Consider the following 27,029-nt stretch of genomic DNA (forward strand, 5'->3'; position numbering starts at 1 on the left):
TCATTTTCACAGCAAAATTCTTTTTAGAATCAGGGATGGAGGTGCATCCCCATGCACCTCATTTAAAGTCCCACCCCCCCCCCCTTTTTGTACCATTTTTGGGACAATTGTCATTTTCACAGCAAAAAGTGCTATAAAAATGCACTGATTACTGTGAAAATTACAATTGCAGTTTAGGAGTTAACCACTAGGGGGCACTGTAGGGGTTAAGTGTGTGCCCTCATATGTGTTTCTAACTGTAGGGGGGCGGGGCTGGACGTGTGATGTCAGTGATCGTCTTTCCCTATATTTTAGGGAACAGACGATCACTGACATTGCAACAATGAAGAACGGGGAAGGTTTGTTTACACACAGCTCTCCCCGTTCCTCAGCTCCTGTGACCGATCGCGGGACACCGGCGGCAATCGGGTCCACGGGTCCCGCGGTCACGGAGCTTCGGGGTCGCGCCGGTGCCGCGCACGCGACCCCACGGCTGGGCCTTAAAGAGACACGTACAGGTATATGCTTGTGCCCAGCCGTGCCATTCTGCCAACGTATATCGGTGGTAGGGGGTCCTTAAGTGGTTAAAAAATAGCATTTTTCACATCATGAAAAACATTTGTGTGTAAGTGGCATTAGAGTAAAGATGCGCTGAAAAATATATGCTCATAAAAAATACCGTATTTATCGTCGTATACGCGCACTTTTATACGCTGATACCCGCTTTCCCGCGCCAAGTTTTGAATACTGCGCCGACATATACCGAGCGCAGTACACTCGGGTATAGTCGGGCAGTCTCGGCTCCTTCTGCGCTCACGTCCTGGACGTACAGGACGTCAGCGCGGGTAGCCGAGCATTGCCGACAATACACGAGTGTACTGCGCTCTGTATATGTCGGCGCAGTATTCAAACTCAGCGCGGGAAACGAGAGGGGAGGACGCGAGGATGCCGCAGAAGGACGCCGGACCCGCCGAAGAGGACACCCGACCCGCCGAAGAGGACATCCGACCCGCCGAAGACGGAGCCCGGACCCGCCGAAGAGGACACCCGAAGCCGCAGAAGGACGCCGGACCCGACGAGGCCGCCGTTGGACGCCGCGCAAGACACCAAAACTGTAAGTACAAAAAAAACAAAAAAACTTTTTTTCCACAGGATTGGGGGCCACTTTAGGGGTGCGCGGTATACGCGGGAGCGCGTTATACCGCGATAAATACGGTAACCTACATCCCAAATTTACTATATAGACAAGAAAAAGGCAATGCAGTTTTTTATGGTATTACCATAGACATCACAACCACATATACTGTACATTTAAAATCATATTTAATTCCATAAATAATTTTTTTATAAAATGTAGACAAGCCTCATGCCCGGGGGGCATCACATTGATAACTCTCTCAAAACTGGACTAGTATTGTCAGAGAAAGGGTGCTGTGCAGCACCACAACTCAGATGATACTTAGCTGGATTCAGAGACGTTTATGCCGGCGTATCAGTAGATACGCCGTCGTAACTCTGAATCTACGCCGGCGTAAATTTAAGCGTATTCTGGAAACCAGATATGCTTAAATTAGGCTAAGATACGAGCGGCGTAAGTCTCCTGCGCCGTCGTATCTTAGGGTGCATATTTACGCTGGCCGCTAGGTGGCGCTTCCGTTGAGTTCTGAGTAGAATATGCAAATGAGCTAGATACGCAGATTCAGAAACGTACGTGTGCACGGCGCATTTTTTTACGTCGTTTACGTATGGCTTTTTCTGGCGTAAAGTTAGTCAAACAAATAGCTGGCCTAGCCAATGTTAAGTATGGACTTCGGTCCTGCGTCGAAATTTGAAAATTTTACGTTGTTTGCGTAAGTCGTCCGTGAATGGGGCTGGACGTAATTTACGTTCATGTCTATACCAATACGTCCTTGCGGCGTACTTTGGAGCAATGCACACTGGGATATGTCCACGGACGGCGCATGCGCCGTTCGTTAAAAACATCAATCACGTCGGGTCACAAGTCATTAACATAAAACACGCCCCCTGTTCCTCATTTGAATTAGGCGCGCTTAAGCCGGCCCATTTACGCTACGCCGCCGTAACTTAGGAGGAAAGTGCTTTGTGAATACAGCACTTGCCTCTCTGACTTACGGCGGCGTAGCGTAAATACGATACGCTACGCTGCCTCAAAATTAAGCCAGTGTATCTGAATCTAGCTAACTATCTCAGATATAAAAAAAAAAATTCACATTTGTTATTTAAGAAAAGAAGGCAGTTTCCAAGTAGACATAAAGGGGCAGATCCACAAATAAATTACGCTGGGGTATCTACTGATACGCCGGCGTAATTTCAAAATTCCTGCGTCGTATCTTTGTTTCGAATCCTCAAAACAAGATACAACGGCATCTGGGTTAGATCCGACAGGCGTACGTCTTCGTACGCCGTTGGATCTCAGATGCAATTTTTCGATGTCCACTAGGTGGCGTTTTCGTCGTAAAACTGCGTCGAGTATGCAAATGAGATATTTCCGACGATCCACGAACGTACGCGCGACCGTCGCATTTGTTTACGTCGTTTCCGTTCGGCTTTTTCCGGCGTATAGTTAAAGCTGCTATATGGTGGCGTACTCAATGTTATGTATGGCTGTCGTTCCTGCGTCTAATTTTGAAAATTTTACGTCGTTTGCGTAAGTCGTCCGTGAATGGGGCTGGACGCCATTTACGTTCACGTCAAAACCAATGACATCCTTGCAACGCCATTTAGCGCAATGCACGGCGGGAAATTTTAGGGACGGCGCAAGCGCAGTTCGTTCGGCGCGGGGACGCGCTTCATTTAAATGAAACACGCCCCCTAACCGCCGCATTTGAATTCCACGCCCTTACGCCACGAGAGATACACTACGCCGCCGTAACTTACGGCGCAAGTTCGTTGAGGATTTAAACTTATGCAAAGTTACGGCGGCGTAGCGTATCTTAGATATGCTGCGCCGATGCAGATCTTTGTGGATCTGCCCCATATACTGTATATCAAACAGAATGCTCGAAGGAAGCATTAGCAACTAATTGTCAATACAATGAACTAGTACTAAAATAAATAAGAAATAGACCCGATGCAGTCCTTCAAGTTACAGAAATACACTATATTGATCAAAAGTATTGGGACACCTGCCTTTACACGCACTTGGAGCTAGATTCAGGTAGCTCGGCGCTTCTTTTGGCCGGCGTAGCGCATCTCATATGCGCTACGCCGACGTAAAACAGGGAGCCCAGACCAGTATTCTCAAAGATCTGGCGCCGCACGTTGCGCCGGCGTCGCGTAAATAGGCCGGCGTAAGCCCGCCTAATTCAAACTAGGCAGGTAGTGGGCGTGCTTCATTTAAATTAGCCGTGACCCCATGTAAATGAATGGCAGGTCGTACGGCGCGTGCGCGTGCATGCTCAAAATCACGTCGCAAATACTCCCTAAGAAACGTCGGCTCAATGCTTGCGACGTGAATGTAACCTACGCACAGCCCCATTCACGTACCACTTACGTAAACGACGTAAAATTCAACGGCTGTTCCGACGTCCTTACCTTAACATTGGCAGCACCTTATATAGCAGGAATAACTTTACGCCGGTTGTAAGCCTTACGTAAACGGCGTAGCGAGTGCAAGTATATTCGTGAATCGGCGTATCTACCTCATTTACATATTCTACACGTAATTCGACGGAAGCGCCCCTCGCGGCCAGCGTAAATATGCACCCTAGATACAACGGCGTACTAAGACTTACGTCGGTCGGATGAAGCAGGAATTCGGGCGTATCTAGCTCCCAGAATAGCGCGCATAGATACGACGGCGCATCTTTCAACTTACGATAGATACGCCGACGTAAAGTCTTTGTGAATCTAGCACATGAACTTTAATGGCATCCCAGTCTTAGTCCGTAGGGTTCAATATTGAGTTGGTCCTCCCTTTGCAGCTATAACAGCTTCAACTCTTCTGGGAAGGCCGTCCACAAGGTTTAGGAGTGTGTCTATGGGAATGTTTGACCATTCTTCCAGAAGCCATTTGTGAGGTCAGGACTCTGTGCAGGCCAGACAAGTTCCTCCACCCCAAACTCGCTCATCTGTGTCTTTATGGACCTTGATTTGGGCACTGGCGCACAGTCATGTAGGAACAGGAAGGGTCTTAAGAGTTCCCTTCACTGGAACTAAGGGGCCAATACCAACCCCTGAACAAAAAAAACCCTACACCACAATCCCCCTCCACCAAATGATTTAGACCAGTGTATAAAGCTAAGATGAGCGAGTTTGGGGTGGAGGAACTTGACTGGTCGGCACAGAGTCCTGACCTCAACCTGATAGAACACCTTTGGGATGAATTAGTGTGGAGACTGCGAGCCAGGCCTTCTCGTCCACATCAGTGCCTGACCTCACAAATGCTTGGTATCTATTATTTTATCATCAAATATGCTGTTTTTATGCACTTGAATATGGCAAGGAATCAGTGCCGGCCCAAGACATTGTGCTGCCTGGTACAAAGAATGAAATGCTGCCACCCCCTAAAAAAAATTACGCCCACCAAAATGCCCCCACATCCATTATTTTATATCATGATAACTAAAGTGGACCTATCATGGCTCTATACATGTATATAGGAGTATAAAGAGGACCTGTTATGGCTCTATACATGCAATTAACCCCACAGTGGAGCGGAGAGCGGAACGGGAGGAGCGGTCGGGCGGCAATTAGCCCCACAGTGGAGTGGAGAGTGGAGCTGGCGGAATGGGATGGCGTGCAGGCAGGTAATTTGCTGCCCCGCCTGAAAGTGCTGCCTGGTACAACGGTACCATCGGGTCCCATGGTAGGGCCGGCCCTGCAAGGAATCCTGTACAGCAGAACTCAGGTTAGCAGATAGAGAAGCGGCACCTAAAGCCAATCAGTTGTGCTGTAGTGCTCACAAGGAGTATGCTGACAGAAGAAGAGAGCAGGGTGGTAGGAGAGGAGCTCACTGATCTGCTGTTTTTTTTACTGTCTAGCCACAGGTTAGATTTATCTGCAGCAGAGATAATTCTGGTCTTCTGCCGAGCCACGCAGGGTTGTGCTGTGTGACAGAGCTGTGTAAATCCCAGGATTGTATTGACAGATGTACTAAACCTTTTGGCTCATTTCCTGGCTGGAGAACGTCCAGCATCACCTTGTCCTCCCCATCCTGACTATCCCTGGCTCACCCCTCTCATTCATTGGATTCATTGGATGTAAGCTTGCATGTTTGTTACCTAGGGAAGTCGTAAAGGAAGCTATGTACATCCCCTCCTGCCAGCCCTGCATTGTATAGAGAGGCACAAAGACCCAGTGATGACATCACAGGGACTAAAATAAGATATGTAATAATAATAAAAAAAATAATAATAATAATAATAATAATAATAATAATAATAATAATGATATGTAAACTAATTCTCAGACGTTATATCTTTTCTTCCTGAAGGTCTTACCTGCTTAAATGGTGGCATTCTTTTTGGGATAAAGTGCCTGTGCCCAGAAGGTTACTTTGGAAGCCAATGTGAAGAAGCTGCAGTCAGGCCAAGTATGTACAAACTTGTGATCTGATGTAAAGATTGTTCATTTACCTTAGTAAATAAAAGGACGCTGTGTTTTCTTTGAAAGACTCATACTGGTCTTACACTATACGAAAAATTGGCCGAAATGATGTCATTCAGACAGTTCTTCAGCCAGTTAATGGGCACAAAAATCAGTAATCATTGGGATGTTTTTGAGGAAGAACAAGTTTAACCACTTCCATACCAGGCACTTACGCACCTTCCCGCCCAAGCCAATTTTCAGCTTTCAGCGCTGTCGCACTTTTTTTTTTTTCCATAAACAATTTTATTGAGAAATAATAAGGCAGTACAATACAGTACAATATACAGATCTGGAAAGTACATGGAATTAAATTGATGCATGGTAACATTGCATATACAGCTAATAACAGGGTGTCAAGGTAAGCATGTCTGAACTGAGCACTATCCCATCTTCTGGGATTGAAAAGTTTTGGAAAAATGGCCTATGATCAAACCATGACAAGGGGCAATTTCTAAGAAAATAGTGGAGAGAAAGAAGAGGGGAGAAGGGAGTGAGAGAGATAGAAGAAGAGGGAATGGAGAGGAGAAAAAGAAACAAAGCAAGACAAAACAAAACACAACAACTAAGAAAAAAAAAAAAAGGGGGGGGGGGGGTAATGGTCTATAGTGGAAGGTCATCAGTGTCGGCAGTCCTCCGCCAGGGAGGCCACAGGCCGAAGGGCACAGTAATATTCACTCAGTAGGGATACGCTCCTAATGGTGGCGTAAACGCTGAGTTGTTTTAAAGTGGGTCCAACATGCCCAGGTGTTTGTAAATTTTTCAATGCGTTCTTGAGAGATATGAACCAGTTCTTCCATTTCTTCGATCTTAGAGATCCTGTTAAACCACTCCTTAATCGTTGGGGTGTGTGTGGAGCGCCAATGTACCGGAATGCAGAGCCTCGCCGTATTCACCATGTGCATGGCCAGGGACTTAAAGTATTCAGATCTGGTCAAATGCGTGTGATGTAGGAGATATTGTGCCGGAGAGTAGTCAAGAGTGTAGGTAGTAACGTGTGTAATGAGCTCATGTACTTCTTTCCAGAATGGTTGGAGGGAATCACAGTTCCACCATATGTGGAGCATGGTCCCCCTCTCCTTACCACATCTCCAGCACGTTTCCGAGATCGCTGGGGAAAAGTTGTGCAGGAGAGCCGGGGTTCTATACCAGCGTGTTTTGATTTTGTAGCAGGTTTCCTGAGTAGCAACATTAAGAGACCCCTTGTGTATATATTCATCGATACAGGTCCAGTCTTCTTCATCCAGGGAGACCCGAAGTTCAGATTCCCAGGCAATACGCGCGGGATCTGGAGGTTTGGGGGCATTATCCGAGAGGATCTGATATATACTGGAGATCAAGTGTCTCTGTTGAGAGGTCTGTGAACATAGGTTTTCAAAGGGCGTCAGTTGCGCGCTGTCGCACTTTGAATGGCAATTGCACAATCATGCTACACTGTACCCAAATGAAATTGGCATCCTTTTTTCCCCTCAAATAGAGATTTCTTTTGGTGGTATTTGATCACCTCTGCGATTTTTTTTTTTGCGCAACAACTAAAAAAAGACTGAAGATTTAGAAAAAAAATACGTTTTTTTTTTTTTCTGTAATTTTTTTTGTAAATAAGTAAGTTTTCTCTTTTAATTACGGGCATTGATATGGCGGCACTGATGGGCACCGATGAGATGGCCCTGATGGACATCGATGAGGTAGTACTGATGGGCACCAATGAGGTGGCACGGATGGGCACTGATTGGCGGCGCTGGTATGCGGCACTGATAGGCACTCATAGGCGGCACTGATGGACACTCATAGGCGGCACTGATGGGCACTCATAGGCGGCACTGATGGGCACTCGTGGGCGGCACTGATGGGCCCTCATAGGCGGCACTGATGGGCACTCATGGGCAGCACTGATGGGCACTCAGAGGCGGCACTGGGCACTCATAGGCAGCACATATGGGCACTCATGGGCTGCACTTATGGGTGGCACTAATGGGTACTAATGGGTGGCACAGATGGGCACTGATAGATGGGCACTGGGCATGGATGGGCACTGTGGGGTGGCACTGATGGACACTGTGGGTGGCACTGATGGATCCATGTTGCCAGTCAGTGCCCATTTGTGGGCACTGATTAGCATCTTTTTTTTTTGCCCTTTTTTTATTTTTTTTACTGATTTTTTTTTATTGCCCCTTTTTTATTTGCCCTTCCCTGGTGGTCCAGTGGGGGCTTCTCTGGTGGTCCAGTGTGGCGATCCGAGGGGGGGCTGCGCTGATAAACAATCAGCGCGAACCCCCCCTGTCAGGAGAGCCGACGATCGGCTCTCCTCTACTCGCGTCTGTCAGACGCGAGTGAGGAAGAGCCATCAACGGCTCTTCCTGTTTACATCATGACCATGGCTGATCACGTGGTAAAGAGCCTCCGCCGGAGGCTCTTTACCGAGATCGGAGATGCAGGGTGTCAGACTGACACCCCGCATCACCGATCGCCTCCACGGGCGCGCGCGGGCATGAAATCCTGCAGGACGTCAATAGACGTCCAGTCAGGATTTCAGAACCACTTCCCGGACGTCAATCTGTTATTGCATGGGCGGGAAGTGGTTAAACATCTTCTGTCGAACGAACGATAAATTTAAAGGTTTATGTGTTTCCCCTCCGAACTGTCTTCACTAGGTATATGTAAAAAAACAAACAGAAAATTTGATTAATTTATGTTCACTGAACGATTTATGGGTCATTACATGATGGCACTATCATTTGCTCTCGCGGCCGAATGTTCGTTTTTCAAAAATGGGTTCAGACGATTTTTCGTATAGTGCATGGCCAGCATCAGTTGGAATGAGTGAGATCCACAGATTCACCTTCTTAACCACTTGCTTACTGATAAGGTGACCAGATTTTTAAAATTAAATCCGGGGACATATTTATTTTTACTGGTAATGGTGGCAATCAGCGACTCTCTGCACGTCGCTGTCGCCCGCCTCACAGCCTGTCAACTCTCTGGGCCCCGGCTACTACCAGGTGGGGAGCGGAGAAAGATCACTCCGTCAGGGAAGGCAAGGCGATAGGCAGGCGACTGGCTGGGACTTGAGCCAAGGCAGAAGAACATGCGAGCGGAACTGAATGGGCATGCACCCGAAACTGAAGAAATATTCCCTGCGCTCCGACCAGCACATGATCATCAGAAAGTGGCACAGATAATGGAAAAAATACCCCCCAAGCTAGTAGGAGCGGAAGGGGGGTGTAATTCAGATTTAAAAAATTTTAATTCTGTACTGACTGTCTTTGAAATTGCCCCAGCCCCTGTTTAAATCAAATCCGGGGATAAAACCGGGGACAGACTTGGTCTGGGGACAGTGTCCTCAATCCAGGGACTGTCCCCTGAAACCGGGGATGTCTGGTCACCCTGTTACTGAGCACATATACCCCCTTCCTGCCCAGGTGAAATTTCAGCTTCCGGCACTGCGTCGCTTTATCTGACAATTACACGGTCGTGCGACGTGGCTGTCTAACAAAATTGATGTCCTTTTTTTCCCCACAAATAGAGCTTTCTCTTGGTAGTATTTGATCATCTCTGTGTTTTTTATTTTTTGCGCTATAAACAAAAAAAGAGCGACAATATTGAAAAAAACACAATGGCCTGGATTCACGTAGGAGCGCACATCTTTGTGCGGGCGTAACGTATCCTATTTACGTTACGCCTCCGCAACTTTGACAGGCAAGTGCTGTATTCTCAAAGCAAATTTGCGGCGGCGTAGCGTAAATAGGCCGGCGTAAGCCCGCCTAATTCAAATGTGGAAGATGTGGGCGTGTGTTATGTTAATTTATTGTGACCCCACGTAAATGACGCTTTTTACGAACGGCGCATGCGCCGTCCGTGAAAGTATCCCAGTGCGCATGCTCCAAATTAACCCGCAAAAAGCCAATGCTTTCGACGTGAACGTAAATGACGCCCAGCCCTATTCGCGAACGACTTACGCAAATGACGTAAAATTCAACGCTGTTCCAACGTCCATACTTAACATTGGTACGCCTCATATACGCCTCATAGAGCAGGGGTAACTTTACGCTGGAAAAAGCCTAACGTAAACGGCGTATCTGTACTGCGTCGGCCAGGCGTACGTTGCTATGTACATCCCCTCCTGACAGCCATGATCTACCTGCATTGTATAGAGAGGCACAACGACCTAGTGATGACATCACAGGGACTAAAATAAGATACGTATGGAAAATAATAATAATAATATACTGTGTGTACACTAATTCTCAGACTTTATACCTTTTTTACCTCCAGGTCTTCCCTGCTTAAATGGTGGCACTTATGATGGAATAAAGTGTCGGTGCCCAGAAGGCTACAAGGGAAGCCAATGTGAAGAAGCTCCAGTCAGGCCAGGTATGTATAAACTAGACATGTGCAATTTGTTTAGTTTCAAATTCGTTTTTAAAGGAGTTGTAAAGGAAAAAAATGTTTTCCTAAAATTAATGGCCCGGATTCACAGACATCGGCGCATATTTATGCCGCCATAGCGTATCTCCTTTACGCTACGCCAACGCAGCGCAGAGAGGCAAGCACTGAATTCACGAAGCACTTCCTCCCAAATCTGCGCTGGGTCTCTCAGGCGTAAGTCGGCGTAAGTGGAAGAGGGCGTGAGCCATGCTTATGAGGCGTGACCCCATGCAAATGATGGGCCAAGCGCCAGACAGATACGTATTGCCAACTGCGCATGCGCCGTCCTGTGGGCGTATCTCAGTGCGCATGCTCACAATCAAGTCGGAAAAACTGCCTAAGATACGCCAAATCACTGCCTATGGCGTGAACGTAACCTACGCCCAGTACAACGTAAACTACGTAAAATACGCCGGCTTGTGTTCCCTGGTGCAGCCCTTTGCATGGATGCTGCTGAGTTACACCTCCTTTATGGGGCATAACTTTACGCCGTACGTACAACTTACGCGCACCAGTCGTAGCCTGCGTCGGGCGCAAGTACGATCGTGAATCGGCTTATCTCCCTCATTTGCATATTTGAATAGAAAATCAATGGGAGCGCCACATGAGTCCAGCGTAAATATGTGCCCACTCTACTCCGGCGTAGGCAAGTTACGTCGGTCGGATGAAACATATTTTCAGGCGTATCTTAGTTTCTGAGTCCGGCGCATAGATATGACGGCGCATATGTGCACTTACGCAGCGTATCTCGAGATACGTCGGCGCAAGTGCATTGTGAATCCGGGCCAATGTCTGCAAGGTAGACAGACAGAATAGTGTAATGATTCTGTTAAAAAACAAGTAAATACCTATTAAATTCCTTCATCTATATCACCTCCGATGTTCTAGTTTCTGTTCTCTCATTCACTTCCTGGTTTGCGGCGCTCGTTCATGTAAGAACTACATTTCCCAGTATGCATTGCGGCACGCCCAGTAATTCACACCTCCTTGAAGTCTCTAACATGTAGAGAGCGTCCTGCCACACAGATGTACAGTGGGGATCGAAAGTTTGGGCACCCCAGGTAAAAAAATGTATTAATGTGCATAACGAAGCCAAGGAAAGGCATCCAAAAGGCATCAAATTACAGATTAGACATTCTTATAATATGTCAAAAAAGTTAGATTTTATTTCCATCATTTACACTTTCAAAATGACAGAAAACAAAAAAATGGCGTCTGCAAAAGTTTGGGCACCCTGCAGAATTTAAGAAGACCAGGTGATGTCAATCTCAAAGGTTTTAAATGCCCAGACTCATCTGACCTTGCCCCAACAATCAGCACCATGGGTTCTTCTAAGCAGTTGTCTAGAAAACTGAAACTGAAAATAGTTGACGCTCACAAAGCTGGAGAAGGCTATAAGAAGATAGCAAAGCATTTTTAGATGTCAATATCCTCTGTTCGGAATGTAATAAAGAAATGACAGTCATCAGGAACAGTGGAAGATCAAGACAAATATCAGACAGAACAGCTCACAGGATTGTGAGAAAAGCAATTCAAAACCCACGTTTGACTGCACGATCCCTCCAGAAAGATCTGGCAGACGCTGGAGTTGTGGTACACTATTCCACTATAAAGAGATACTTGTACAAATATGGTCTTCATGGAAGAGTCATCAGAAGAAAACCTTTTCTACGTCCTCACCACAAAAATCAGAGTTTGAACTTTGCAAATGAACATATAGACAAGCCTGATGCATTTTGGAAACAAGTTCTGTGGACCGATGAGGTTGAAATAGAACTTTTGGCCGGAATGAGCAAAGGTACGTTTGGAGAAGAAAGGGCACAGAATTTAATGAAAAGAACCTCTGTCCAACTGTTAAGCATGGGGGTGGATCAATCATGCTTCGGGGTTGTATTGCAGCCAGTGGCACAGAGAACATTTCACAAGTAGAAGGAAAAATGGATTCAATAAGATTTCAGCAAATTTTGGATGGTAACTTGATGCCATCTGTGAAAAAGCTGAAGTTAAAGAGAGGATGGCTTCTACAAATGGATAATGATCCTAAACACACCTCAAACTCCACGGGGGATTACATCAAGAGGCGTAAACTGAAGGTTTTGCCATGGCCTTCACAATCTCCTGACCTCAACATAATTGAAAATCTATGGATAGACCTTAAAAGAGCAGTGCGTGACAGACAGCCCAGAAATCTCAAAGAACTGGAAGACTTTTGTAAGCAAGAATGGGCAAAGATACCTCAAACAAGAATTGAAAGACTCTTGGCTGGCTACAAAAAGTGTTTACAAGCCGTGATACTTGCCAAAGGGGGCAGTACAAGATATTAACTCTGCAGGGTGCCCAAACTTTTGCAGACGCCAATTTTTTGTTTCTGTAATTTTGAAAGTGTAAATGATGGAAATAAAATCTAACTTTTTTTGACATATTATAAGAATGTCTAATCTGTAATTTGATGCCTTTTGGAGATTTTTCCATCTTTCCTTGGCTTTGTTATGCACATTAATACAAGTTTTTACCTGGGGTGCCCAAACTTTCGATCCCCACTGTAGTTCCCAGGAGGGGGGGAGCACGTCACTGACCACTACAGTAAACCCTCCCATCACAGTGGTGAGTAACAATCAGACAAGCAGGAAGTGAACAGAACAGAGAAGAAATAGAGCAACTTCTGAGCAAAAACGAACAATGAGGAAGTGAATAGAGGACTGTCTGCAGGTAAAGGATGCTTATTATGAAAAAAAAAATCCTTTACAATCCCATTTTGAGAAATTCGTTAATTCCGAATTTTCGTATTTCCAAATTTTTCAATTTCTGAATTTTTGTATTTCCGAATTTTCGTATTTCCAAATTTTTCAATTTCTTAATTTTCGTATTTCCGAATTTTCGTATTTCCAAATTTTTCAATTTCTTAATTTTCGTATTTTGAATTTTTCAATTTCCGAATTTTCTGATTTCCGAATTTTCGTATTTAAGTATTTCCAAATTTTTTAATTTTCAAATTTTTTAATTTCCAAATTTTGGATTTTCGGAAATTCGGATTTTCAAGATTTGGAATTTCGAAATTTCCAAAATTCTGAATTTAGGAAATTCAAAAATTTGGAAATTCGAAAATCTAAAATTCGAAAATCTAAAATTCAGAAATGGGAAAATTCAGAATTTTTTAAATATCCGAATTTCCAAAAATATTTTTTTTTCCGTTTTCGTTTCATTCGTTTTTTTGCTTTTTTCGGAAATTTCGAGAAATTCGAAAAATTCATTGTTTTCGTTTTATTCGTTTTTTGCTTTTTCGGAAATTCGAAAACTCAGAATTCGGAAATTCGGTATTTCCCAAATTTCAGAATTTCAGAAAAAAGCAAAAAAACGAATAAAACGAATAAAACAAAAAAACAAATTTTTCGAATTTCCACAATTTCAGAAAAAAGCAAAAAAACGAATGCAACAAAAATGGAAAAAAACAAGTTTTTTGAATTTCCCGAATTTCCAAGAAAGCAAAAAAAAGTTGAATGAAACTAAAACGAAAAAAAAAACCATTTGGGCAGTGCACATGTCTAGTACAAAACTGTGATCTGAAGTAAAGATTGTTTATTTAGTAAATAAAAGGAAGCTGAACTTCCCAGTGTTAGTCTGTAGGGTTCGATATTGAGTTGGCCCTCCCTTTGCAGCTTCAACTCTTCTGGGAAGGCTGTCCACAAGGTTTAGGAGTGTGTCTATGGGAATGTTTGACCATTCTTCCAGAAGCCATTTGTGAGGTCAGGCACTGATGTTGGAGAGAAGGCCTGGCTTGCAGTTTCCACTCTAATTTATCTGTTATGTTATGGGAAAGTAGACAGTATTTTAAATACATTTTAAAACCTTAATAAATAGAAAAAAAGACAGCAGACAACTTGTTGGATATTAAAGGCCGCGGTTGTTTATTATTGGTTTAAAAATATAAATAATTTAAATAGATAAATAAATAAATAAATAAATAAATAGTGGGTAATCAATCAATACATTAGGATAAAATTAAATATAAAAAATAAGCTTTAGCAAACCTAGCCACTACGTCTCAGGCTGCAAACAGAAATTACCCAATACCAACTTACAATTAACTCATGTATTAATATAAATATAAACACATAACAAAATCAGCATAAAATATATTTGTTTATTATTATTTAAAAAAAAAAAATTATTTTATTTATAATATCTGCTATGGAACTGACCATTTTAAACCCGCTTTTGCGCGGGCTTTGCACGTGGCCAGAAGATGACACCTGCTTAGCCAGTCTAAACCAGATTTTTTTTGAGCGGGTCTTTACAGGTCAAGGAGAGGTCGCCTAATAAAGCTCCCTCCAGACCCGAGAGCCAGCCCAAATCACCCGAGAGCACCCAGCTCCCCAAGGGGAATTTGAAACTGTTCTCCCGCCACTTTCCCATGAGAAAAAGGGGGGGGCTAGAGACTGCCTTAACCCCTTTTCCCCACATGGGAATGTAGACAGTATTTTAAATACATTTTAAAACCTTAATAAATAGAAAAAAGACAGCAGACAACTTGTGGAATATTAAAGGCCGCGGTTGTTTATTATTGGTTTAAAAAGATAAAACATTTAAATAAATAAATAGATACATAAATAAATAAATAAATAAATAATAGTGGGTAATCAATCAATAATTTAGGATAAAATTAAATATAAAAAATAAGCTTTAGCAAACCTAGCCACTACGGCTCAGGCTGCAAACAGAAATGACCCACAAGGCAGGTGGTTCTAAGACCACCTGCCACAACACCCCACTACGTGGCCAAATCCACACAAGAACCTAAGTCTGCATTAAAAATATCTAACCCAATATCAGACAAATGAACACTATCAGGTCTATACAGACCTGAATAGCCACCCTCCAATTCTGTGTGTCTGAAGGAAAAAATTCCCAGGTCTGAAAGCAACTTAGAGACCGCCCTGTTAATCCTCCTCCTAATTTTCTCCAACGGGCGCCTAGAAAGAGGAGAAAGCCAAACGAGCCTTTGCACTATTTCTGAAAATATAATCGTGGATTGAGGACAAATCAGTTGGAACCTAAGCAAATCATCTCTGATGCTGAAAATGATATCTAGTGTTTTGCGATGCCCAACATCATTACCCTCAAGATGAATGATTAACACATCAGGTGGAGGGAAATGAAGCGTAAGCCTATACAATTCTGCATTAAGATTAAACCATAACATACCCCTCCTCCCACTCCAATACACCTTAAACTTATCAACATCTAAGCCTAAATTGACTGTGTAACTCCTTTGCTGAGCTCTTAGAAGGGCCCAATGAACGAACGAATGCCCGACAATCCAAACAATTCGTAAGTGCCCTGAAACTATCAAAAAGAATGATTAGGGCGAACATATAATAAATCGCTATTCGATTTCCATCTACTGTACCAATTCTTTTAATTATGTTAACATCCAAACCCAACCTTGAAGCCTAAGTAGCCGCTCCTATCCTAAATTAGTGGGAAGTGAGATGGGCCTGGTCGAACTTCAAACGCATTTCTTAAGCACACTAGTAAATTGAAATTTTGTTAATGGCCGACCAGATTCATGAATAAAAAATTTAAAACACCCTATATGCCTAATTGAAGAGTACTTCCTAACTAAATGAACAGGGCAAATTAAGGCACTGTCCCAAGCATCTAATTGGAGCCAAGAACCCTTACCCAATTGGTCAGTTTTGGACTTACAAATGAAAATTCTAATAGACCTATCTGTGATAACAATCTTCCGTTTTGATGGCGATTAGCTCGGAAACCCTGAGCGCCGCAAAAAACATGACTGATTAAAATGCTTGAAAAAGCGCAGATTTAAAATTCGAGAAGCAAACCTTGTTAGTAACCATACATAGCTCACCCAAAACTCCTGGGGTAATAGGTTTGCGAGCATCAACCAAAAAATGTTCTTTCTTGTAACCTTTTAAAGCCTGTCTCACAGAAAAATAGTGCATGAAGGAAGGCAGGCTGTTAATTTTAAGAAAAAACAAAATTCCCGATAATGTCCTATGAACATAGGACCAAGAGTATTGTTTGGCAAAAAGAAAACTTAAAAAACGTAGAGCTCTATCTTCAGAGACTAAATGGACTGGTTTCTGAAGTACATTCAAAAACCCCAAGTATAACAGCCAGGCTGATTGATATCCCGCCCAGGTTGAAGGGGCTAAACATGTGGAAGGCCACACTGTCTTTTCAAAAGCCAAAGGGACCCCGAAGTGACGGCAAATTTAAAAAAATGTGTCTAATAAATTGGAACAATCTGAAGTATTGGGAGGGCCATAAAAAAAATCATCTAGATAATGAATGAGGTAATCGGAACCGACTTCAAACATGACTACCCACTCTAAAGAAGAAGAGAACGATTCAAAATAAAAGCATGACAAGGAACAGCCCATGGGTAAGCACTTGTCAAAATAAAAATAATTATTAAAGAAAAAACCAAGGGAATTAAAACACAGCGGGCCAGATTCACAAAGAGATACGACGGTGTATCTCCTGATACGCCGTCGTATCTCTGAGTTCTGCCGGTCGTATCTATGCGACTGATTCAGAGAATCAGTTACGCATAGATATTCCTAACATCCGACAGGTGTAACCGTGTTACACCGTCGGATCTTAGGCTGCAATTCCAGGCCGGCCGCTAGGTGGCGTTTCGTTTTTTTTACGCGACGAATATGCAAATGAGGAGTTACGCTGATTCAAAAATGAACTACCGCCCGGTTAATGTTAAGTATGGCCGTCGTTCCCGCACCGAGTTTTCAAATTTTTACGTTGTTTGCGTAAGTCGTTCTCGAATACGGATGGACGTAATTTACGTTCACGATGAAAGCAATGACGTCCTTGCGACGTCATTTGGAGCAATGCATGCTGGGAAAATTTGCGAACGGCGCAAGTGCTGTTGGATCGGCGCGGGGACGCGCCTGATTTAAATAGTACACTCCCCCTAGCCGCGGAATTTGAATTCCGCCGGGGGATTTACGATACGCCGCCGCAAGTTTTGAGGTAAGTGCTTTCTGAATACAGCACTAGCCTCAAAAACTTGCGGCAGCGGATCGAAAATCAGATCTAAAGATCCGCTAACCTATCTGAATCTGGCCCAACGGGTTGATAGGGAGAAGGCGAAAAAGCCGATTTGATATCTGCTTTTGCCAACAGAGAACCTTTTCCTAAACGCCTCAGTCTATTAAGAGCATCCTCAAAAGTAGCATATGAAACTGAAGATAAACTACTGTATCTTCTATCTCATCATTGAGGGAATGGCCCTTAGGGAAAGACAAGTGATGTATAAGCCTAAATGAATTCTTCTCCTTTTTTGGAACAATCCCTAAAGGAGAAATCCTGAAAAAGGAGGGGAGGAAAATGGACCTTCCACCCTACCCCCCAATATTTCTGAGTTAATCTTTGAAAGGACTATATCGGGAAATTCACTAACTGATTTAAGATTACTGACTATACTGCAACCCTGACATGAAAAAATTGGCAACAAAAACCCATCACTAAAACCTTCAGTGAGAAGCTGTGCCTTCAGCTGGTTTGGATACAACCTGAGCCACGGCAGCATATTTTGAAGCATCACTGGCGTGACTGCTTTTGGAAAAATTACCTGGCTGCTGATTTGCTGCTGACATCTTTTTGAAAGCATTTTGAAACTGAGTGAGAGCCAGTGCAGAATGCACATTCATGCCTATACTTGCATGAGTTCGGCCATCTACACTGGCTATCGTTGAAGTTAAAGCATAAACCTTTTTTGTAACCAGAGGTACTGGCAGCCTGCGGACTGGCGCTAGGTCTGTTAAAGACTGGCCTTTGGGGAAGAAAAAGATTTAGCCAAAGGCCCACATCTTTTACTCCCCATTTTAAAGAAGGGTGCACGGACAATTTCTGATGAAACGCTTCATCATAATTATACTATGCCACACCCCCAAAATTCCTAAAGGCTTCGATGATGATGTCTAAATGCTGAAACAAACCAGTGCTTTTTTCAGGAAACCTTTCACACAGGGTTCCTGAAAAAATACAGAAAGCCTGTAACCAATTATTGAAAGATTTTTGCACTGGCCTACGCCTTTCTTCCTCATCTTTTTTATCTGTTTTGGTGATAAAATCCCTAGCTGACGGGAGTAATGATAAAATGTCTATAAACTCGCCTCGCCAGATTTTTTCTTTGACCGTAGTAGATAAATGAAAACCTAACGGGTTAACTTCGCAAGACATAGCTTCTTTAAGACATGGTTCGGGTACATTTTGTGAACAAGCAGATAAATAAACTGGATTTACAACACTTTGTGAATTAACAACACTCTGTGAAATTCCAACACTTTGAGAAAACTGGTCGCAATTAGCTAAATTACCACTAGATGGCGACCATACATTAACAGCAGAAGACTCATTAGTGGAAGAAACATCAGCTTGTGGCTTAGAATGTAGCTCTCTAGCCAATTTAGATAAAAGACCAGCTATGTTAGCAATTAAAGCACCAGAAGTAGAGTCAGTCATACCTTGGTGCTGGGAAGGACCCAAGGTAGCCGCAGGTGTCTGGCCATCTCTATTTTCTAGCAGAGGCACTGAAGGCGACATGACACTAGACCTGGCAGTACTATCTGACCTGGATGGAGAAGATCCCCGCTGTTGTGAAGAAGGCTGTGTTTGCTGCGATGAAGCCCTGTCTTCTGAACCTCCTCTCTGATTCGCTGTTCTAGTGGAACCACCTCTAGCCGACCCTGCAGTGCTGCTTCTAGGGGCTCCTCGACACCTGTTGGGAGAAAAAACACTTTCGCCTGCAGATGCACCTCTGGCGCCTCCTCTGGCTCCGCCTCTAGCTTCGCCTCTTGTTCCACCTCCCGATCGTTTAACACAGTCCTGAGAAGAACCCGCTCTGGACGCTCGAGGAGCTTGGGGAGGCGAGGGGGAGAATCCCTGGCACAGAGTGCGCCTCCTCTTTGACGCCTCCGTGACGTGGGCGGGGGTGGTGCTTCCTCTTCGCCGACGACCCGGAACTTCTGCAGACCCGGCTTCCTCTTCCTGCGACTCGGGCTCCCGGATGTTGGCAGCAGGATGTTCGACCACCGCAGAAGACATCCCCTGTCTATTGTCGTCCGTTGTGGCTCCCGCTGGAGCCTCTTGACCCAACCCTCGAGGTAAGCTTAAGCAGTGCCGGATCCAGGAATCCCTGCCGTCTTCTCCTGCCCGCTCCAGCAGCTGATGAATCAGGCTCATTTTCTGGCCTCAGGGGACACTGTTTGTTCAGCGAGATAACCCGGAGAACACCACAGCTCCTTTCCTCTGAGGCGAATGAGCTTACCTGCTACGGAATCCTCTTTTCATAGCCCCAAATCAGGCTAAACTGACCAGTTTAAACCCGCTTTTGCGCGGGCTTTACACGCGGCCAGAAGATGACACCTGCTTAGCCAGTCTAAACCAGATTTTTTTGAGCGGGCCTTTACAGGTCAAGGAGAGGTCACCTAATAATGCTCCCTCCAGACCCGAGAGCACGCCCAAATCACCCGAGAGCACCCAGCTCCCCAAGGGGAATTTGAAACTGTTCTCCCGCCACTTTCCCATGAGGAAAAGGGGGGGCTAGAGACTGCCTTAACCCCTTTTCCCCACATTTTTGGTTGAGGTCAGGCCTCTGTGCTCGCTCATCCATGTCTTTATGTACCTTGCTTTGTGCACTGGTCCAAATCATTTGTTGGATGGGGGATTATGGAGTGGGCAATGTTTTTCAGGGGTTTGGCCCCTTAGTTCCATTGAAGGGAACTCTTAAAGTGGTTGTAAATCCACTTTTTGGACTTCTACCTATAGGTAAGCCTAGAAAAAGGCTTACCTATAGGTAGTGGAAATATCTCCTAAACGTAAGCCCTTTGGGTTGTAGTCCACCGAAAATTCCATTTGTGAATGCTAGGGGAAGAAACAAAACTAAGTGCCATTTCTTCCCTAGCCTGTGCCGTTAATCGTGGCTCCCGTGCGCATGCGAGTGAGTGACATCATGCTGCTCCGGCGAATCATAGAGCCGAGTCCGCAGCCCGGAAGGAAGAGGGGCCAGAAGATGGACACTACCTACACTGGGGACATCGCTGGATTCTTTTGCAGGTAAGTGGCACATAATGGGCTAGATGCATACTAGCCCTTTTTGCTTTTCATTTTCAGGCTTTGCAGCGAGCAAAAGAGGAAGTAAAACCCATCAGGGTTTACTTCCTCTTTAAGTAGGGTGACCAGACATTCCCGGTTTCAGGGGACAGTCCTCGGATTGAGGACACTGTCCCTGGACCAAGTCTGTCCCAGCTGCCTGCCTGCTTATCTCCTTGCCTTCCCTGGCGGAGTGATCTTCCTCCGCTTCCCACCCAGTAGTAGCCAGGGCCCGGAGAGTAAGACTTGACAGGCTGTGAGGTGGTGGCAGCAATGGGCAGTCACTGATTGCTGCCATTACTAGAAAAAACAATATGTCCCTGGATTTCATTTTAAAAATCTGGTCACCTTATCTTTAAAGTGTCAACATACCAAGACATTTTGTACAATTTCATGCTCCCAACTTTGTGGGAACAGTTTGGGGATGGCCCCTTCCTGTTCCAACATGACTGCACACCAGTGCACAAAGCAAGGTCCATAAAGGCATGGAGCGAGTTTGGGGTGGAGGAACTTGACTGGCCTGCACAGCAGTGTATCAAACCGCCAGTATTTTTACTGGCAGCCTGTAAAAAATGGGCACTTTTCTCTTGCCAGTAAATGCCATTGAAAGAAAAATGTTGCCTGTAAAAAATATGGTTTTGACGCTTTGCCGAGACCATCCCAGTGCCTGCTACGGTGTGTTTGGACTGTGCTGGCAGTGTGTCACGTGAAGTCATGGTGCAAGGGAATGGAGCAGCCAGAGCCTCATGTACAGGTCTGTGGAACGGGAGGAAGGCAAGTCGGGAGTGGACTGAGGGGGCCACCTGGCATGGAGAGAGAGAGAGAGGGTCATTCAGGAAGGGACATGTCATGTTGGTGAGATGTCCTTATCATCTGTGCTGCTGCACACTGCTGTCAGTGTCACTGTGAGAGTCAATTTCATGTGTGTGCCGCCCATTCTAATTTCTTGCCCTCTCGATTCCTGTCCCTGAGCTACTTAATTACTATATCGAAATTAAAATAAGAAATATCTTTTTGTCTTAGGGCTCTTTCACACGTGCGGACCGTATGTCCGCTTTTTCATCCATCCGTGTACGGATGAAAAAGGGACATACATTGGTCCCTATGAGATTGCGGGTGTCAGCGGATGAACGTCCGCTGACACCCGATCTCGCCTGGTTCCGCAATCCTCCGATTTTGCAGACGGAGGAAAACCCTATTTTTCCATCCGTCATCGGATCGGGTGAACGCGGACAGACGGTTCGTGTTCATCCCATCCCCCCATAGAGGAGAGCGGTGATCTGACAGGTCGGTCCCTGCACAGTGTGCGGGGACCACCCTGTCATCCGGCGGCTCAGTGGAATCAACGGAGCGATCCCCGCTGAGCAAGCGGAGGTTCACGGGGAGGATCATCACGGATCTGTCCCGTGTGAAAGAGGCCTTAATATCTACCTTAAATAACTTTGCTAATTGCATTATTATTATTATTATTTTACAGGATTTATATAGCGCCAACAGTTTACGCAGCGCTTTACAATATAAAAGGGAGACAATACAGTTAACAATACAATAAAATACAAGAGGATTAAGAGGGCCCTGCTCAGAAGAGCTCTCAATCTAATAGGGTGGGGCAGGTGGTATAAAAGGTTGTAACTGTGGGGAATGAGCTGATGGAAGTGGTAAAAGATTAGTTGTAGTTGTGCATATTGTACTTGTTTGTAGCCTAAATACTGAAATTTGCACTTAAAACTGTAATTTTGTAACTTTTGGATATGCCAGTAAAAACTTGACTGTGCCAGTACATTTTGGGTGTCGTGTCAGTAAATTTCAATCTGGTAGGTTGACAACACTGCTGCACAGAGTCCTGACCTCATCCCGATAGAACACCTTTGGAAAGAAGGATCTCTAACAAACCTCTAAGGGCTTTACAGAACAGCTGTATTTATACTGAGATTAAATTACACACAGGTGGACTTTCTTTACTAATTAGATGACTTCTGAAGGCAATTGGTTCCACTAGATTTTAGTTAGGGGTATCAGAGTAAAAGGAGCTGAATACAAATGCACGCCACACATTTTTCTAGATATTTATTTGTGAACAATTTTGAACACCATTTATAATTTTACTTCCACTTCACAATTATGTGCTATCTTGTGTTGATCTATCACATAAAATTCCAATAAAATACATTTACATTTTTGGTTGTAACATGACAAAATGTGGAAAATTTCAAGGGGTATGAATACTTTTTAAGGTAATGTACATGTACATGTTCCATAAGGACCAGGTTTTCATATAATGACCCATACACATGGTTGGAAATTCTGGCAGCAAAAGTCCGATGTGAGCTTTTGGTCGGAAATTCAGACCGTGGGCCGGATTCAGATACCTGAGCGTATCTGTCCGGCCGGCGTAACGTATCTCCAATACGTTACACCGCTGTAACTTTGGACGCTTAGTTCTGTATTCAGAAAGAATTTGCACCCAGATTTACGGTGGCGTAACGTATGTGTTGTGGTGTAAGGCCGCGTAATTCAAATGGGGATGTTGGGGGCGTGTAGTATTTAAATTTGTGTTGACCCTGCGTTTTTTAATGTTTTTTTTTTAACGGCGCATGCGTCGTCCGTAAAATATCCCAGTGTGCATTGCTCTAAATGACGTCGCAAGGACGTCATTGGTTTTGACGTGAACGTAAATTGCGTCCAGCCGTATTCGCGAACGACTTACGCAAACGACGTAAAATGTTCAAAATTTGACGCAGGAACGACGGCTATACTTAACATAGTATACGCCGCACATACCCCTCATATAGCAGGGGTAACTTTACGACGGAAAAAGCCGAACGCAAACGATGTAAAAAAAAAGCACCGGGCGGTCGATCGTTTCTGAATCGGCGTAAATCCTAATTTGCATATTCCTCGCGTAAAACATACGGAAGCGCCACCTAGCGGCCAGCGTAAATATGCAGCCTAAGATCCGACGGTGTAAGACACTTACACTTGTCGGATCTTAGGGATATCTATGCGTAACTGATTATATGAATCAGTCGCATAGATATGACCGAGCGCAATCAGAGATACGACGGCGTATCAGGAGATACGCCGTCGTATCTCTTTCTGAATCTGGCCCCGTGTGAATGCTCCATCGGACTTTTGCTGTTGGAATTTCCGCCATCAAAAGATTGAGCGCAGGTTCTCAATTTTTCAGACGGGAAAAATTCAGACGCCTGCTAGGAAACATTGAACTTAATTTTCTCGGCTAGTCGTAGTGTTGTACGTCACCGCGTTCTTGACGGTTAAAAGTTCAGAGAACTTTTGTGTGACCGTGTGTATGCAAGCCAAACTTGAGCGGAATTCCGTCGGAAAAAACATCCAAGGTTTTCCCGACGGAAAATCCAATCATGTGTATGGGGCATTAGTGTTTGAGAAATGTCATCAGCACACCAAGGATTCCTCAAAAGTGGAATGTTTCAGAGCCACGTAGGGCCCCTTCATCAGGCAAGTGACCATGTGAATAAAGCTTTGGACTATCTTGAGGGATCCTTGGTGTCAGGGCCGATCCTAGGGTCAAATGCGTGCAGAAATATTTCTGGTGCCCCCACATGGGCGTGGTCATTTTACTAATTCCTCCCCTTTACAAATATTTCCTAGGCAACGACTCAACCACAGAGATGCTCCCCCACGAAGTCTTCATTACCCTGGGATCCTTAGATGATCTCTTAACAACAAAATACAGGAAGAGAAGCAGAGTACTTTATTGGGACCTGGAGGGGGGGCCTCCCTGATGGACACAGAGAGGGCTTCTGTTAGAGAGAAAAATGAAAACTAGCAGCGCTTTACCGCCGACGCCCCCGTACTGTCAGTGTGAAAGGGCTCTTGGTACATCTGATGATACATCACATCTGTAGACAGACTACTGAGGCGCAGGAAGCTGTGTATCCTATGCAATCTATCATGCCATTAAACATCTAGAGCAGGGGTAGCCCAGAGCACGTATAAAGGGATGCTGGGGATGCCACCCCCCAGCACACAGCACACAGCACACTGAACACTGACTTACCTTGGTTCTCTCTCTGTGCACCCCGAGATAGAGATGGGAGGGGGAGGCATTCCAACTGGAGTTGGTGGAGACAGTGTGGGATGCATGATTCCCAGTGTGAGGAATTCATTCCTGCACATCAGCACTCAGCACTCAGCAGCCACTGAAAACTAGAACCCTTGTGTCAGGAAGAGGAGGGCACCTCCCCCGAGCACTGCTAGGCTGGACGGGCTGCCCTATGCTTACACATCAGTTCTGGACGGACACACACCTATGCTCAGAACACTAATTTTGGACGGACACAAACAAAGAGAGAATGAGGAATGGGAGAACTCTGGCACTTCGGCACCCCCACCTCTGCAGGCGCCTGGGTGCAAAGCACCCTGTGCACCCTGCCTAGGATCGGCCCTGCTTGGTGTGCTGATGACAATTCTACACTGATTATCTATGTTTTCCAGCCAGTTCTCATTACAGCTCCCAGTGTAACTACAGCCTTTTCCAGGAACGTGGGGAATATTACGTTTAGGTTTTCGTATAAGTCTCCCATTCCTGCTGGGCTGTCAAAACCAGATCTTCCATCCGGTTCAGATCCTCTACCTTCCTGACCCACAGACCAACAATCAGATTCTGTGTATGTTTCCAGGTGAGGGGAATGCAAGGTTTAGTTGGCGAAGTATAGATTTCATGTACATTTTGGCAGGGATTTTGGAAATGTGCAACAAGAAGAAGGCCGGGTCCTCAGGGACCTTATAGTTGGTACAATTTTGGGTAATCTTCTGGACCTCTTTCCAGAAACTCTCCAGTTTGAAGCAGGACCAGAAGATGTATCTCAGAAATTTTTGCCTGCTCTTCTCAACATGTTTAGCGTTTCAACTGCTTCTTCAGGAGTAAATGAGTTATTTATCAGCAGGAACAATGGATATAACATAATATACACATACCAATATTGTTATATAATCTATCATGTTATTACTCCTTTTCTTTGATGGTAAATTAGAAGGTGTTATACTTCATGGATCAGTCAGGTAACCAACTTTTTCTGAAGGAAAGGTCAGGTTTCCTCTAAAGCTGTATTCAATACAAAAAATTGAAACAGCTTGGTATCCATTATTTTATCATTAAATGTGCTTTTTTATGCACTTGAATTTGACACAGAACTAGCCTTTTACAATCCCTGTACAGCAGAGCTCAGACTAGAAGATAGAGACGCGGCACCTAAAGCCAACCAGTTGTGCTGTAGTGCTCCAAAAAAGCATGCTGACAGAAAGAGAGAGCAGGGTGGCAGAGAAAAGAAGCTCAGTGGTCTGCTGTCTTTCTTTCGCTGTCTAGTCACAGGTTGGAGGAGGGGGTAAGACCTGCAGCAGAGATCATTTTGGTCTCCTGCTGAGCCACACAGGGTTGTGCTGTGTGGCAGAGCTGTGTAAATCTCAGGAATGTATTGACATCTCTCTTCTCTTCTTCTCTTCTTCTCTGCTTCTCTTCTTCTCTGCTTCTCTTCTTCTCTTCTTCTTCTTCTTCTTCTCTTCTTCTCTTCTTCTCTCTTCTTCTCTTCTCTCTCTCTCTCCCTCTCTCTTCTCTTCTCTCTCTCCCTCTCACTTCTTCTCTTCTCTCTCTCCCTCTCTCTTCTTCTCTTCTCTCTCTCCCTCTCTCTTCTTCTCTTCTCTCTCTCCCTCTCTCTTCTTTCTCTTCTCTTCTCTACTCTCTCTCCCTCTCTTTCTCTTCTCTCTCTCTCTCTCTATCTCTTTCACTTCTCTCTCTCTCTCTCTCTTCCCCCCTCTCAATCTCCCCCCCTCTCTCTCTCTCTTCTACCCCCTCACTCTCTCTCTCTCTCTCGCCAACAACAGTCTGTTTATCTCCTGTTTCAACTCCTTCCTTCCCATCATCTGCCTATACACTGATGTATAACAGAATTAACTTAAAACAAAGCAAAATATTATACTGCAGTTTATCAATTCTTAGATGGGTGGGGGCATTAGTTTTGTTTTAGGTTTTCTCTTTTATATTCATTTGATGATCCTTCTATTAAGTCTGTTGTTTTTCAAAAGAATGAGCTGTCTTGCACATGTAGCAGTTGCAGGGTTGAATCAAACAATTTAACACTGGCAATGGGGGTGGAGTCAGGGGCGCCTAGGGTGTTAAAAATCCTTGCACCGGCCCTGCACGCACCCTACTTTAAGAGGGTAATTTCAGGAAACAAACATTCCACAGCCCCCTGCATATAACACGCAGGCACAGTTTAACCTTGCAGGGTAAAAAAGTGAGTGTTATACGCCAATAAATACAGTGTATATATATATATATATATATATATATATATATATATATATATATACTGTATTTATTGGCGTATAACACTATTTTTTTTACCCTGAAAATAGAGGGTCAACTGTGCCTGCGTGTTATACGCAGGGGGCTTATAAATACAGTATATATATATATATAAACAAATTCTCAGACTTTATACTTTTTCTTCCTGCAGGTCTTCCCTGCTTAAATGGCGGCACTTATGATGGGATAAAGTGTGTGTGCCCAGAAGACTACTTTGGAATCCATTGTGAAGATGCTTTAGTCAGGAGAAGTATGTAAAAACCTGTGATCAGAAGTAAAGAATGTTCATTTGATTTAGTAAATAAAAGGAAGCTGTGCTGACTTTGAACATCTGATGATGTGTAAAGAAATGTAAAAAAGACTCAGTCATCTAGCATGCCACCTCACAAGGATCGTAAACTGGAATGTGCTTACCTTTAGGAAGACGTGGGTGGCCCTAGAAAATCTTCTTACACCAGCATCCCTACACCTACTTCCCTGGCTACCCCCTAAACATTGGCCAAAGACTCAATCAACACACCCGCTTATTTACCTG

General features: G+C 44.5%; 1 protein-coding gene across 1 annotated transcript in view; it reads left to right on the top strand.

Annotated features, from left to right (window-relative positions):
• LOC120930934 (wnt inhibitory factor 1-like) overlaps positions 1 to 26,822 on the top strand; it is a 32,338-nt gene extending 5,516 nt beyond the window's left edge. The window contains exons 2-3 of the mRNA XM_040342069.1: positions 9,859 to 9,957; positions 26,646 to 26,822. Of these exons, the coding sequence (XP_040198003.1) occupies positions 9,859 to 9,957; positions 26,646 to 26,752 (206 nt within the window). The 3' untranslated portion in view covers positions 26,753 to 26,822. The remainder of the gene's footprint in view (positions 1 to 9,858; positions 9,958 to 26,645) is intronic.
• Positions 26,823 to 27,029: the final 207 nt, after the last annotated feature.

Source organism: Rana temporaria, chromosome 3 (genome assembly GCF_905171775.1).
Source record: "Rana temporaria chromosome 3, aRanTem1.1, whole genome shotgun sequence".
In the NCBI taxonomy this organism is placed as follows: domain Eukaryota; kingdom Metazoa; phylum Chordata; class Amphibia; order Anura; family Ranidae; genus Rana; species Rana temporaria.